At 43.6% G+C, this 16,551-nt stretch overlaps 1 protein-coding gene across 1 annotated transcript in view; it reads left to right on the top strand.

Moving 5' to 3' along the window:
• Positions 1-16,551, top strand: part of ttll9 (tubulin tyrosine ligase-like family, member 9) — an 87,375-nt gene that overhangs the window by 60,097 nt on the left and 10,727 nt on the right. Inside the window, exons 6-10 of the mRNA XM_043710053.1 lie at positions 2,858-2,948; positions 6,206-6,246; positions 12,693-12,780; positions 13,634-13,692; positions 14,222-14,418. Of these exons, the coding sequence (XP_043565988.1) occupies positions 2,858-2,948; positions 6,206-6,246; positions 12,693-12,780; positions 13,634-13,692; positions 14,222-14,418 (476 nt within the window). The remainder of the gene's footprint in view (positions 1-2,857; positions 2,949-6,205; positions 6,247-12,692; positions 12,781-13,633; positions 13,693-14,221; positions 14,419-16,551) is intronic.

The raw sequence follows: 16,551 nt of genomic DNA, 5'->3' as shown, positions 1-16,551 counted from the left end.
GATGGTGTCCCTGGTAGTGATACTATGGGTCTGAGTGGGATGTCTGGTTTGTGCATTTTAGGTAGTCCATAGAATCTGGGGGTGTTGTTGCTTTCTGGTTTCATTCTTTGTAGGTCAGCTCTGGTTATCTGTCCGTTTTTTTGTAGATTCCTTAGTGTGTTATTTATCCTATTGGTGAGTTGTGGTGTGGGGTCAAATTCCTTCATTTGGTAGGTGTTGGTATCTGCAAGTAGTTGTTGCGCTTTTTGTATGGACTCTGCTTTGTCCAGGATGACTGTCATTCTGCCTTTGTCTGCTGGTAGTATGATTATGTTCTTATCGTTTCTTAGTGATTTTCGTGCTTCCCTCTCCTTGGTGTTGAGGTTATGTGTTTGTCTTTTCCTTATTATCATAGGTACGACAGTTTGTCTCACTGTTTGTTGTGTCTCTTCTGTCAGTCCATTGTTCCTGAGTGTGCATTCTAGTGCTGCTAGGAAGTCTGCTGTCTTGGCGTCCCTGTGGTTGTAGTTGAGTCCCTTGGCCAGTATTGTTCTTTCCGTGTCTGTGAGCTGTCTGTGGGAGAGGTTTCTAACCCAGATGTGTGTTGTGGTGTCCTTTGTTGTGTGTTAGTTTGGCCATTTTTTCTTTTAGTGCCATTTTTTTGCGGTGTGTGGTCCTGTTCTGTCCTATGGTGACGGCCTGTTCTTTGGTCCAGGTCCATTCCTGATTCGTGGTTTTTGAAATTAACGATTTTTGGCGCGCAATTTCTTGTCTGTATCTGTGAAGTCGGTTGTGAGCGTCTGTAATCATTACCTGGATCATCCTGAATCCGTTCTATCTGGCTGTGTCTCTGGCTTGTGAGTTGTTGACTGGTGGCCTGTATCTGACACATGGTGGAAGGATTCGATTCTTTTGGCATTCATGCAGGAACCGGAGTTGTTCGTATGTGGCGCTTCGGCGGTTAGCGCAGGATTCCCATTTCCTGGCTTGTCGTAGCGTCTCTCGCCCGTAGGTGTTCAAAGTTTGTGAGAAGATTTGTGAGCAACGAGCACCCAAGCTACAAATCTTCTCACAAACTTTGAAGATCATCAATCTGCTGTCGTGTTTTTCATGGCTCTTGCCAGTTGTTGTAGTTGTCTGGGGAGTAGTTTAAAATTTGCTAAGGTCTACAGTTGAAGATGAGACTGGTGCTGTAGGTTTTGTCTTGGCTTCAAGGATTCTACATCAACCACGTTGTTATACCTTACTGGGTCAGTGTGTAGGAAATGGATTCCCGTTATTCCCAGAGTCATTCCAAAAGCTATAGATTTTATCAAGGATGCAAAGCTCCTCCTGTTCACCTTACTTTAAGACATAGATTGATAGAAAGCATGGACCAGGTTTCTGTATCGATCAAGAATGACTATTTATTACAAGCAATTAGACTCTAATTCCTTTGTATACTCCCTTTACACACACACGCACATATATACACACACACAGTAAAATGGGATATGGACAGGGAAGAAGTTGGCAAGATAGGTCTGTAGCCTTAGTTCACAATTTTTGTTGAGATGATCCTCGTGACTCTGCTGGCTAGTGTGCTGTTAGAGTCAATTTTATCTGGGCCTTTTGACTGACTGGTAAGAGAAGGTGGGTGGTTCACTTACTAAGAGTTTCAGACTTGCCAGTTAAAGATCCCAACTCGCAACAATTGGTGCAGAAAAGGTAAACTGGTTTTGTTCAGGTTTACAGTGAGTTGACAGCAGAAAACAGAGAAAAGAGCCCCGGTGTCTCTCTCACTGTAACGTGTTCCCTGCTCCAGGCTGTTCAGTAACCTGAAAGCCAAACACACAGCTGTTGGCAGAGAAAAATATCTCTATTATTGATAATTGATCCCTAGTCCAAAGGCCAATCAATTTATTGCCAACAGGAGCTGCAGCTAAACACGCCTTTTGCTCCAACTTATCTGCAACTCAAACTTCGATTACTGCTTGTTCAAACAGTTGCTTTCATGATGCCAGCAACAAGTGTCAGATTATTCGCTCTCAAAATGCACATCTTTGGACTGTGGGAGGAAACCGGAGCACCCGGAGGAAACCCACGCAGACACGGGGAGAATGTGCAAACTCCATACGCAGTTGCTTGAGGCGGGAATTGAACCCGGGTCTCTGGTGCTGTGAGGCAGCCGTGCTAACCACTGTGCCACCGTGGTTTTAAAACAGCTCTTTCTTTAGATTAGATTAGATTAGATTAGATTACTTAGAGTGTGGAAACAGGCCCTTCGGCCCAACAAGTCCACACCGACCCGCCGAAACGCAACCCACCCATACCCCTACAATTACCCCTTTAACCTAACACTACGGGCATTTTAGCATGGCCAATTCACCTGACCCGCACATCTTTGTGACTGTGGGAGGAAACCGGAGCACCCGGAGGAAACCCACGCAGACACGGGGAGAACGTGCAAACTCCACACAGTCAGTCGCCAGAGTCGGGAATTGAACCCGGGTCTCTGGCGCTGTGAGGCAGCAGTGCTAACCACTGTGCCACCGTGCCCACTGTGCCACCGTGCACAGATTCTTATTGAATCTATAGTTTTGAAAAGACAGCATCCTGACAATGCGCTCGCAAAATGGGTGTAATAGTTTGTATCCCTCCTAAATTGCAGCTTGATGAATTTAAAGAGGAGAACTGATGCAGGCAGGGCAAACTGCTGGAACACAGGAGTGGGAGAGGCTCTCTGCACGAGGTTATATTCACTGTGCAGGGTCTTAGCGGGGAGTAATTCTCTTCTCTGAAGCTCAATGAGGAACAGTGTGTCTGATATCAGCATTTTTTTTCTGAAACAGATAATGGAAGAATCTTTATTCTTTCAAATATATTTCTTTGTCTCTAGGATGGGAATCGTGCTGATGAATCAAAGGATGAAGTTGCTGTGGAAAGTTACGTTGTACAACGCTACATTGAGAACCCCTACCTAATTGGAGGTACTGTATCTAATCTTTAACAGAAAGGTAAAGTGGAGCTGTTATTTAATCTCCCCTGGCCTCCACCTGTGATAGACAGATTTTCCCCTTTGTTCTTGCCACCACCTTCTCCTGGCTTAAACGCTCTCCTGGTCCTATTCCCTTCAATGCTGATGACTGCTTATTGACCTGAAATGTTAATTCTGGACTGAATTGTACCAAAAATTGTCCAAGTGTCAGTTTTATCGAGTTTCATGGAGGATTTCTCCCTGTGGTTCCTGGCAAGATTTGTCTCACACTCTTCCCAAACTACATTTATTACCTTTGCACCACATCCAAAAATATTCGCCACTGCTGGCATCCCCCAAGACTCCTTGTGATGGTGCCATTTTTAAAGCTGAGCTGAGCATCAGGTCAAGCATTGGCAGTCAGCAGCTGTGCTGCATGGACCATGTGAATGATTCCAGACGTATTGGACAGAGGAAATTTGCAGCTGGTTTGCAGGCCAGGTGGTCCTGGTGGATGGGGAATGGAGAGAGGGCTGTCCTGTTTCCCATGACTGGCAGAGGAGACTGTGCTTTCAAACCCTGCAAGTCTGGTTTGAGATTGCTGCCTGGATCAGTGTGGTCTCCACTTTCAGAGGAGCACCCAACAGATCAGGAAGAAGGTTTAGTGACCTTTATCACTGCACCAGGGTGAGTGTCACCATTATATCTCTGCTACCTCATACTCACTGCACACCTCCTTCCCACCAAGACTGATGATGCTCTACCTGCATTTGGCATCTTCCCTCATTGGCTTTTACCTACTTCACCCTCCCAATGACTCCCCTTTTTCCCTCTAACCAGCCACTCACTCACTCCAGCACTAACTGCTGCGCCACTTATTTTGTCTGACACAATCCCTCCCTTTGTCTCATTCCAGGAGAAAAAGACCCAGCACAGGGCATAAAAAGGCAAAACAGGTGGTGAGGTGCTATTGTTCATCTCCTCACCCCAATTTGAGGAGGGAACCTGGCCCTGACCGCCCGAAACAGTCCACTGACTGTGCCCAAGCCCCGTTATCAACATTGGAGATTACCCTTGACCGATTGTGCTAAGAGCCCCTGACTGAAGGTGCCTCTCTTACGTTGACTGTGGACTAGTCCCCTTAGCCTTTGAGATGTGGCCGTGTGGTTGATGTAGTGTGTTTGTTCTGGAGGCTGCTGGTACAATGTGCAGGTGTAAGATTGATGTTGCAAAGTGACACACAGCAGCATGTCCACCCAGGTGACTGATGGCTTGACAGTTATGACAAGCTGCCTGGCTTTGTGTCTGTGCTGAAAGGCAAGACAGAAATACTGAGATACTTTAAGGCTGAGAAGGCAAAGCACACAAAGCAGCAACGCTGAGAGAATTGTAAGTGGAAGCACTGAGAGTGAGGGCTAAGAGAGCAAGCGAGGACCCCTGAGATGCAGCCTGATCTAATTCTTGAGTTGAGTGTTGGCCCTGCCCTCAAAGTGCCCTGGCAGTGGCATTCCAATGAAAGGCACCAATGAACTCTAAAGTGCAGAACAGTATTATACATGGATTGGAGATAAGCCATGAGGCACAATGAGGCTGGTATCCTGCCACAGCAGGAATTGCAAAACCTGCACCCACACCTCCCCCCTCACCTCTATCCAAGGCCCCAAAGGAGCCTTCCGCATCCATCAAAGTTTCACCTGCACTTCCACACGTCATTTACTGTACCTGTTGCTCCTGATGCGGTCTCCTCTACATTGGGGAGATAGGACAACTACTCGCGGAGCGCTTCAGAGAACATCTCCGCACCAACCAACCCCACTACCCTGTGGCTGAACACTTCACCCCCTCACTCTGCTGGAAATATGCAGGTCCTGGGCCACCTCCATCACCACTCCCTCACAACCCGATGCCTGGAAGAAGAACACTTCATCTTCCACCTTGGGACCCTCCCAACCTGAGGGCATCAATATGGAATTCACCAGTTTCCTCATTTCCCCTCCCCGTACCTTACCCCAGTTCCAACCTTCCAGCTCAACACCGTCCCTCATGACCTATCCCATCTGTCCATCTTCCTTCCCACCTATCCACTCCACCCTTTCCTCCAACCTATTACCTTTACCCTCACCTCCATCCACCTATCGTAGTCTCAACTACCTCCCTTTTATCTCTCTATCCCCCAGGCTCCCAACCTCATTCCTGATGAAGGGCTTTTGCCTGAAACGTCAATTTTCCTGCTCCTTGGATGCTGCCTGACCTGCTGTGCTTTTCCAGCACCACACTCTTGACTCTGATCTCCAGCATCTGCAGTTGCTTTGAGGCCAGTATGTGTCTGATGCTAACCTCCATGGCAGATGAATGCTTGCAGTTGGTGGGCATGGAACATTCCCTGAGATGTTGATGATTGGTGTCTAATATGGAGGGCTGGGGTGTTAGTGGCAAGCTGGAGTCACTACATTACCACTCTGACTTCCATTTCAGGAATTGTTACTGTCTAGCTCTATGATGTGGGTGGGAGAATGGGAAACTGCACATAAATGGGGTGAGATTAAGTAATAATGAGATGTCAATGCATGAAGATGCGTGGAAATAGGCCCCTCCCCATTCGCTAACAAATTATCTCACTGTTCAACACTAGGTTGGAGAATTGGACTTCTTTCACTCAACATGAGAAATCTGCGTACTGCTGATTTCACCCGATGTTCCCAATTTTCTCGCTAATGCATTCATTGTTCATTGGCTGGAAAGATTCCACCCTCCCTCTCTCCTTGCAGATGCCGCCTAACCTGATGAATATTTCCAACCTTTCATTTGTTCTTGCTCTTTTAAAAATTATTTATAGAATAACCTTTCAACTCTTGTCCAGTAGAGTTTTGGAATCCAACAGACTTTTATAAAATTCACATCTTCCTCCTGGTATTTTGTAACCAATTGATAGTATGTGTGCTCTGACTATTGATCCATACAGCGCAAAGAATATTTTTAGCCATTTGTTCACTAACCCACACTCTCAGAAAGAGATACAAACAGAAAGATATAGATAGGACATGGTGAGACAGAGCCAAACACCTCTGCATCTCCAATGCCATTACCAACATTGGTTAGTTGGTTTCATTTGAAAAGAAGCGAGATACACTGGCTTATATTCCAGCACTTGTGCCTAATGCCCATTCTGGCACTCAGTCTGTCATCTGTTCAAAATTATAGCTGCTCTTCTATCCTGAACGTACCATTGTTCACACAAAGTTTGGTAACTAGGTGTTTTGCTATTTCTAGGGAGAAAGTTTGATCTGCGAGTCTATGTACTGGTGACATCTGTAAGTAGAGTTTGTTTTTGCCATTAAACTGAGAATAATCACTGGTTTTAAGGCATGTAATTACTTAAGGTGGTGACTTGACTGCTGCCTAACTTGGTTTAGACATTTCATGTGTGAGTTGATTATGGATTTACATGAGGCTCGTGCAAAAAGTGAGTATGTAGAATGAACAATAAAACAGGATAGCAGGGTACAAGGCAGATCCCAGCCGGTATGCGCATGTTAGTGATGGGTTGCTCACACAGTCTTCAGTGGATACGTATCCAACTGCATTGGGTCCGGATGTATCTGTTTCTAGCAAGTGAGATTGTAATACCCACCTGCTCATTTACTGTCCAATCTCAGTTATAGCTTCACAGACTCATACAGTTTTAATAACATGAAAAGAGACCATTCTGCTCATCATGTCTGCAGCAGTCATCAAGCATCCATCTGGTTTTGCAAATAATAATTATTTATCTCGAAGTTAACTTTAACTTATTTAACAGTTACTGTAATTGCTATAATCTTGAATTCCCAACCAATCTCATCTAAGTTGTACAGGTTACCACCCATCCAAAAGAAACATATACATTGGTTTATTTTCAACAGTACCATGCAACATGTGCAAAACATAATCACCATGACAGTGAATGACATTATTGCCATTTGTGAATTGGGTTCCTGATTGGTTTGCAGAATCTTTTGTTGAATGGATGTGTTTGAGTTATTTGCACCGTCAGTAACAGAGCCTTTGAGGAGTTGCTAATTTATTCATTCATGAGATGTGGGCATCACTGGTTAGATTGCAATTTATTGTTCATTTGTAATTGCCTTTGAGAAGGTGGAGGCGAGCTGCCTTGCACCACTGCAGTTCCTGTAGTGTAAGAACATCCACAGTGCTGTTACGGAGAGAGATCCTAGTTGACCTAATGACACTGAAAGAATGGTGATACTGATCCAATAATCAGGATGGTGTTTAATGGGAGTGGATCTTGCAGTCGGTAGGGTTCCAATGCATCTGCTGCCTTTGACTTTCTAGGTGTGAAGATCATGGGTTTTGCAAGTGCCGTTGAAGGAGTCTTAGCTAGTTCCCATAATGTGTATTGAAGGTGGTACAAGCTACTGCTGCTATGTGTTGGATGTAGAGGGAATGAATATTTAAGGTTGGAGCTACACTCATTCATGCAAGTCCATTCCACTCTTGACTTGTGCCTTGTAGCTGGTAGTCAGACTTTGGGGAGTCTACATCGAGGGAGTGGTGCTGGAAAAGCACAGCAAATCAGGCAGCATTGAGGAGGAGGAGAATTAAAGTTTCGGGGCATAAGCCCTTCATCAGGAATGAGATCTGTGGGCTGGGGCCTGAGAGATAAAGGGGAGGGGGGTGGGGTTGGGGGGAAGATGACTGAGAAAGCAATAGGTAGACCACCCCCCCTCCCATTTATCTCTCAGCCCCCGGCCCATAATTCCTGATGAAGAGCTTATGCCCGAAACGTCGATTCTTCTGCTTCTCGAATGCTGTCAGACCTGCTGTGCTTTTCCAGCAACACACACTCAACTCTGATCTCCAGCATCTGCAGTCCTCACTTTTTCTTTGAGGAGTCTGCAGTTAGTTACTTCCTGCAGATTTGCCAATCTCTGATCTATCTTTGTAGCCATAGTATGAATGTGACTGGTCCAATTCAGTTTCTAGTCAATGGTACTCCTCAGGATGTTGATAATAGGGGGAATTCAATGAAGGTAATACCATTGAATGTCAAAGGGAGGTTCAGTTGGTCTTTCTGTTGTTTGAGGTGATCATTGATTGGCATTTCCATTTATCACAAGCCTGGATGTGTTCGAAGACTTGTTCCACTGAACACAGACTACTTCAGTAAGCTGGGAGTCCAGTTCTCTTAAGTGGGCATGTTAACAGTAAAAACAATTGTTAAAGGACACCTGATGCCAATTGGTGACTGAAAGGAAGAGGTCAGTTTGTGGAGGTACTAAATGAGTTTACACTCAGATTTCCTGAGGAAAAATGTGATGTGAGAGCTATGGAATTTGCTGGGATATTGGATGAGATAAATATAGATAAAGAGGAGAAACTCTAAAGGCTGGTTATCCAGGCTTAATGGAATAAATTCAAGATTGTTGAGAGAGGTAAGGATGAAAATTGCAGATGTTCAGCAGATACACCATGGGATCTACATGATAAATGTGGAAGGTACTCAAGGTGTGGCTTGTCAATAAGAACCGTAACAAATCTAAAACCATTACATCAGCCTATAGAGTGAACAAAGTTGACATTTACAGCAGTTTCAAGCAGTACTCAGCAATAACCTGCTTACTGGCACTCGGTTTGGATTCCATGTGGGCAATCTGGCTGCTGAGCACATTTCAGCCTTGGCCCAAGCATGGACAAATGAATCCTGAAGGTGAGGTGAGAGTGACTGCCTATGACATGAGAGTAACATTTGACCATGACAGAGTACAGTTGAAGTCACAGGGAATCAAGTGAAAACCCTCCGCAGTTTGAAGTCATACCTAGGACAAAGAAAGATGGTTATGGTTGTTGGAACTAATCAGTTCAGCTCCAGATCATCACTGTAGGAGTTTGTCAGCGTAGTATCGTAGGCCTAACGATCTTCAGCTGCTTCATCAATGACCTTCCATCTAACATAAGGTCAGAAGTAGGGATATTTGCTGTTGATTTCACAATATTCCGCACCATTCTCAACTCCCCCAACTGAAACAGTTGTGCCACAAACAGCAAAAGCCGGACAATTTCAGGCTTCAAATGATAAGTAGCACGTGACATTCACCTCTCAATTATGAGACAGTGACGATTTATAAGAGATGATTTAACCATTGCAGTCGGAGTGAGTCACATTTGGGGCTATCAAAACGGACAGGTTTGTAAGTCGCATGAGTGAGCGGATGCACTGAGATGGGACTATGCCCGAGTGTGATATAGGTGTAGCGTGAAGTTAGAAGTTTTGTTCATGTGGGAATCCTGTGCAGATTCCGAAAGATGTGCTTCTATTTTTACCTCTTCCTTTTAGACTCCAGCATCTACTGAATCTTCTCCCTCAAGCTACAAGAGTAATTTTCTAGTATTAATAACTAATAGCACTGAACTAGACAACAGTAAGTTAATCGGTGGAGTTGAAGTAAGGGAGACAGTAATGAAATCTAAATCAGGATTACTCTACATGTATGTGAATGTGTGGAGTATAGTGAATAAGATTGGGATGTTGCAGGTACAGAGTTGAGATGATGATGATGTGGTGATAATGGAGACCTGGCTTGAACAGGGCCTGATCCAGCTGTTAAATATTCCTGATTGCAATGTGTTCAGAAAGGATAGACAAGGCAAAAAAAGAGGTGGATTTTTGACTTAAGGAAAGTATTATGGTAACAGGGTTCAAGGACAGATCAATTTAGCTAGAACTAACGAATAGCAAGGCTGCAATTACACTGCTTGGTATAATATATAGGTTTTTGGCTAGTGGGAATGGTATAGAGGAACAAATCGATAAGGAGATTAGAGAGGTGTAAACATCATGGAGTAGTTATAATAGGGATTTTAATTAATGGTATATCATCTGGGATAGTTGTATTATGTCGCAGCGTGGGACAAGTATTCTCAATTTATTTTAATTTGTGTCCAGTCCAACAAGAAAGGAGGCAGTGGTAGACCTGGTTCTTGGGACAAGTAGATCAAGTGACAATGAGGGGACATTTAGGGAATGGTGATCATTGTGTCATAACATTCAGGATGAGAGTAGGAAGTGACATTGGTCAGTGCAGAGTAAGTTGGTGGAGAGCCATGTTCAATGGCGCAGGAACAGAGCTAGGCTGCATAGACTGGAACCAAGAGTTGGAGGGAAAAACAGTCTCTGAACAATAGACTGCCTTCAAAGGGGTGATTGATTGGGCACAGTCAAGGAATATTCCTGGGAAAGGGAGGACAGACAAATCCAGAACTCCCTGGATGGACAAAGGAGCTAGGAATTAAGTTGAAGAAGAAGCAGGTTTATGGCAGGTGTAAAATGGTGATTACATTTGAAAATCAATCTGAGTGAACAAGATTTAGAAGGGAGATGAGAAAGCAAATATAAGCAGTATGAAAAAAGCCTGGCAGCTAATCTTAAAAAAACACTCTTCCATAAGGACATCCACAGTAAAAGGGTGATAAAAAGAAGTGTTGGGCTAATTAAGAACTAAAAAGGGATTTACCCTTAGCAGCATGACTGAGGTGTAAATGAACACTTTACATTTGCTCCTGAGGTCATCGAAACATTGGAGGAAACTCAATCACTGGGAGGGTTTAAAATTGATGATGAGGTGTTGGATAAACTGAAGATACTTAATATTGATAAGGCACTGGGATCAGATGAGATTCACCCAAAGATATTGCAGGAAGTGAAAGTGGAAATTACAGAGGCATTGGCAATTATCTTTCAACCTCCCTGGATCTGGGAGTGGCGCTGGAGAATTGCAAACATTTCACCCTTGATCGCCAAAGATTAAGTAGATTGGCCCAGCAATTACAGACCAGTCAGTTTAACTGTGGTGGTGGGGAAACTTCTAAAAACAGTTACTCAGGATGGAATTAATAGTCAATTAGCAAAATGTGGATTGATTTGGGAGAGTTCAGAGAAAACAATGTTTAGCTAATTTGCTGGAAGTTTTTGAAAGAGATAACGAAGAGTGTTGGTGTGGTGTACATAGACTTCCAAAAGGTATTCAATATAGTACCAACAGACTTGTGAGGAAAGCTTTAAGTCTTGGAAGAAAAGTAGCAATATGTACACAGAATTGGCTGGAGTAACAGAGGTATCTGTTAATGGGCATTTTTCAGCTGATAAAAAGTTTGTTGTGGAGTTCTCCAGGAGCTGATATTGGGGCTATAAATACAGTAAATCATCTAGATGTTGATATGCTAGGGGACACACAAAGTTTGTGGTCACACAGAACTTGGGAGAATTGTAAACTATGAAACTTCAAAGTTCAATTTTTCTCACTCAAAGGATTGTGAAGCTTTGGAATTCTCTGTTCCAGAGGCTTGTGGATGCTTCATTGTTGAATATATTTCAGGCAGGGAGGATCAGTTAGCTCAGGTGGCTGGATAGCTGGTTTGTGATGCAGAATGACACCAACAGAATGGATTCTCTCCTTGCACTGGCTGAAGTTACCATGAAGGACTCTCCTTCACAACCATTTCCCTCACCTGAGGTACAGTGACCCTCAGGTTAAATCCCCACCAATCATTCCTTTCTGTAACGCGAGAGCAGCCAAATGGTCTGTAGAACTATGATGACTTTACCTTTACCTTTTTACGTTTAAGGCTTGGTTTAAGCAGCGTTTAGGTGACCCTTGGGCCAAGTGGTTCTGTGTGGCTGGGGATTCAGTAACTAGAGTTTGAATGAGTGAGTGACTGGAGGGGTGAGTGAGTGACACGCATAGGTTTTCCTGGCTTCCTCCCCCCCCCCCCCCCACCGTGCCCTACAAAAACCCATTCACAAAGCAAACTGGGAGAGGAGGAAACCCCAGACTTAAAGGCAACCCACTTTCACATGAATTCCTCTGAGGCCAGCTCAGAATATGTCCCAACAGAGGTGAATCAAGATCAGTACATCAATGATAGTTAAACTTATGTCCTTAGCTCTGCCCTCGTTCCTAATGATCAGAACTTGGAGTTTTTCTCTTTCTAGCTCACTGTTCTTAACCCAAAAAGGCCAATGAGAAAGAGGTTTCATTAGTTAGCTTTGCTGCTTTATGCTTTTCAATAGTCATCATATTCATTATCCACCTAAATGATCAATTGGAACTTTTTTTCCTGAAACTCATGTTTCTTGTGCCAAAACGAATCTTTCCGAATTTTGTTTGTTGGCCTTCTGAGTGAGAGAGCATCTGAAGTATGGGTCTCCAGTGCAGATAGACTGGAAAGCAAATGTTTCAAGGTTTAAGATCTCATCTGAAAGATGGCAGCTGCAATAGTGTAGCACCTGCTCAGTGCGATACTGTTGTGCACAAACTCTGGACTGAGACTTGTGATTCAGAGCCAAGTCTGTCACCAAGTGAACCACAGCTGAAATGCCAATTTTAAATACAAAAATCTGAATTAATACTACTTCTATATCAATTTTTAGGCCATCTTTATTCTTAACTAGTAAGATTCATTATTAGAATTCAGACTGAGGTTTATTGACAAAAAGACAGAGGTAAAGTCATGAAAAGGTTTTTCATGCAATATGTGATTAGAATTTGGCATGCATTTAAATATAGGATAGTTGGTGCAAAAGGGAATTTTAAAGGACAACAAAATATCAGGAAAAGGGGCAGGATTGAGCCAGGGAGTAGGGGTAGGTTTTTGAAAGAGTTTGAATAGTCCTTTGTCAACACAGTCAGATGGTCAATATTTGTTCAGAGTCTAAGTGATGTATTTACTAACATCTCATCTCTTCTCTCCCACAATATAGTATGTTCCGCTGAAAGCATGGTTATACAGAGACGGATTTGCTCGATTTTCGAATACTCGATTTTCACTCAGCAGCATTGATGATCATTGTATCCTTTATTATATCTCAGGGCTACAGCTCGCCAGGCACATTGAAACATTCTGGACAAATATAAAACAACATAGCAACTGGTACCTCTCAAGGACCCAGTGATGTCAGGTAAAATACAGCAGCCCCTGTGTGACTCACTGTGACCCACAGCAGCCCCTGTGTGATCACTGTGACCCACAGCAGCCCCTGTACGACTGTGACCCACAGCAGCCCCTGTGCGACTCTGTGACCCACAGCAGCCCCTGTGCGACTCAGTGACCCACAGCAGCCCCTGTGCGACTCAGTGACCCACAGCAGCCCCTGTGTGACTCAGTGACCCACAGCAGCCCCTGTGTGACTCACTGTGACCCACAGCAGCCCCTGTGCGAATAATCGCAAGTCTAAATGTCTGCATCTCCCTTTCTGATATTTCAGTATAATTTTACTCTGAATAAAATAATATTTGACATGAGGTCACTAGATAACCTCTGATGAGGACAATAATTTGGTCCACGTTGAGACACCGTAACCTCCCTCATCTTGTTGGAATTGAACGTTCCCATAATAACGTCAGGCTTATGGCCTTTCAAGCAGCATCCAGGGAACAGGAGAATCGATGTTTCAGGCATAAGCCCTTCTTCAGGAAACATCGATTCTCATGTTCCCTGGATGCTGCCTGACCTGCTGCGCTTTTCCAGCAACACATTTTCAGCTCTGATCTCCAGCATCTGCAGTCCTCACTTTCTCCTTATGGCCTTTCAATCTGGGGTGAATTTGACATGTTGGGATTTTTAATTGCAGTACTGGATGAATGTGAAGCCTTGTTATTTGTACTTCAGCTCCATTTATTCCATAACTTGTATTTCATACAGTCATACATCTCACAAATGTTGCTGTGCAGAAAACTGCCCCTGACTACGATCCAGAAAAGGTAAGTAGCATTAATCATTAAGTTGGGACATACTCTAATCAGCCAGGGGACAGTGGCACCACTGGTCATGCAGTGATGGTGCAGGGGCTCTGACAGGTGCAGCACTAAAAGGAGGGGTAGTGATTTTGGGTGAGGGCGCTTGGTGAAAGGGACATTGCTGGGGTTTCTTATTACTCGCCGTTTGGGTATATGTGGACATTAGGGTAAATGATAATTCATTGACACTTTGTCCTACATTAATGCAGTATGATGGAATGTGTTTCACACTGATAATCATGGTGCAGTCCAGTTCACTGCATTTCACAGGGATGCAGGAGGAGACAAGTTAATAACACTGATGTATTAATATTCTGTGACACAATGTGGAACGCTGTGATATGCAGTGACGCTGATATTCTATGACACACTGTGAGGTCTTCAACACTGATGTACTATAACAATGTGAGATGCTAATACTTTGGAACAGTGATAAGCAATGACAGTGTAAGACCCTGTAGTACACTATTACACTAATATGTTGTTCTTCTAGGGCTGCAAGTGGTTAATGCAACAGCTGCGACAGTACTTGACAGCAAAACATGGCACTGAGGCAGTGGAAGCACTTTTTAGAGACATGGACAATATCTTCATCAAAAGTTTGCAAAGTGTCCAAACAGTGATCATTAATGACAAGCATTGTTTTGAACTCTATGGATACGACATTCTGATCGACAAGAACCTAAAACCGTGAGGACACTTGGTGTTGAGATAACTTGTGTGTGAAATCAGTGTAAATTTATTCCATTGTGTCTCAGATTCCCTGGATGTGCTTAGAGTATCTGTGTATGTCTTGTGTGTGTGTGTGTGTGTGTATTTATTATGTGAGTGTATGTGTATGTACCCATACATATTGCATGGTATATGTTAACATTTGGAGTATGATTTGTTTTGAAGGAAGTGTTGCTGTCTTCAGTGGTAATTGTATGGATTGAATATTTGGACCTGATGGGTTTCTCCCAACACTTTCTGATTGTATATATTTCTAAATGTCAGACCGGAAGAATTGATGAAAGCTGAACGTGTCTCAATGATTTTTAAGTTGCTGAACAATAAGCTGAATGTTGGTGATTATGTGTAAGTTTGCTGGTGTAATTTCTTATCACAGTTCTTTATAAGTATAAAATGACTATCCATCCTACAATACTTGATTTAGCATTAACCTGAATAGACAGTGTCTGCCTGTGGAGCTCTGTCTGTTTAGCTGGTGATCAGTGCCTTTCTGTGAGCCAGTAATATCCCTGTCCTATTACATTAGACAGAAGTTAACTGAGTATTGTACAGTGTGCGCTTTCACACCCTGGATAGCTTTTAACCTGTGTTTCCTTCCCTTGCACAGTTCTGCCAATGCTTCATGTATATACACATGTACAGTAGAAACTCGATTATCCGAATACCAATTATGAGAAAATTGGATTATCCAAACGGAATCTGATGGTCCCGTGAAACCGTTACAACAAAGTGGCATTACTGATAATGGTGTCGCCATCGCCCCTTTTGTTAGCAGCACAGGGTAATGAGAGCTGCCTGCATTGAAGAAGATCTGCAAGTGTTGCATAAAAGAGGTGTTAATGATACTGCTTCAACAATCTCAGTCAGTCAATTGTAGTGTTAACATAATTTTAACCAACAATAGTGCAAAGATCGGGTCTTTAGTTTAACTGAGGAAAACAGGGAGTACTCACACAAAATATTATGTGTGAGCACTGCAGCAGATAAGGTGTTAATGACACTGGTCAAGAATCTTAGTCAGTCAATTGTCGTAGTATTGAAAGAATTTTATCACATGAAAATAACTGACATACTGAAGGATTTTAAAATGCCTGACAAAGTGACTGGTGTCTTCATTCCCTCTACAACTTTTTCTGAGATCGTATCTGGTGTAACTGATGGAGATTGTTGTACGTACTGTACTTAACCATGTCAGTGAAGAGTAAGCGCACCACAGTGACACTTGAACAGAAAAGTGAGATTTTACAGCGCCTGGATCGTGGTGAAAAGGCATCGAGGATCGCACAGGAGTACAACATTGGGATAGCGACAATGTCTGACATCAAGAAAGCAAGACCTGCGATTGAAAAATCCATCAGCCTAAGTGACAGTGCAAATGCTCTAAAAAGAAAATCCATGAAGCCAGCAAAGGATGAGCAACTTGACTAAGCTGTGTTTTTGTGGTTTTCACAGCAGCGTGAAAAGGGAATTCCCGTATCTGGTCCAATGATACTGGTAAAAGCTGCCAGTTTCCATGAACGCCTCCACACCGGTGAATCTGATCACAGTGTTTCAGTGGGCTTCAAACATCGTCACGGCATTAGGCAGCTCAGCATTCGTGGGGAGCAGAGGTCAGTGGATGACAGCACGGTGGAAGACTACAGACTAAAACTGCAATCCATCATTCATGAAGGAAAGTATGAACCTGAGCAATTGTACAATGCAGATGAAAGTGGATTGTTCTGGCATGCATCGCCAGATAAAACACTTGCATCCACCACGGAAAAGTAGGTGTTGGGACATAAAGCGCAGAAGGATCGGATCACAATTTTCCCTTGTGTCAATGCCACCGGCTCTCATAAACTACCGCTTGTCTGCATTGGGCGATATGCTAATCCCTGTTGCTTTAAGAACTGTGACAAGAACTCGTTTCCTGTGAGGTACAAAGCACATAAGAAAGCATGGATGACGTATCCCCTTTTCTCATCCTGGTTCCATGAAGATTTTGTACCTGCTGTCAGGTCACATTTGGCAGGTAAAGGACTCGAGCAACGTGCCCTTCTGCTTGTTGAGAACGCGGGGGCACACACTGTGCAAGGCAGCCAGTTGCAA

Source organism: Chiloscyllium plagiosum, chromosome 20, assembly GCF_004010195.1.
Source record: "Chiloscyllium plagiosum isolate BGI_BamShark_2017 chromosome 20, ASM401019v2, whole genome shotgun sequence".
Taxonomy (NCBI): domain Eukaryota; kingdom Metazoa; phylum Chordata; class Chondrichthyes; order Orectolobiformes; family Hemiscylliidae; genus Chiloscyllium; species Chiloscyllium plagiosum.
Note: the sequence above shows the minus strand (reverse complement) of the source record. Positions and strands in the feature narration are given on the sequence as shown.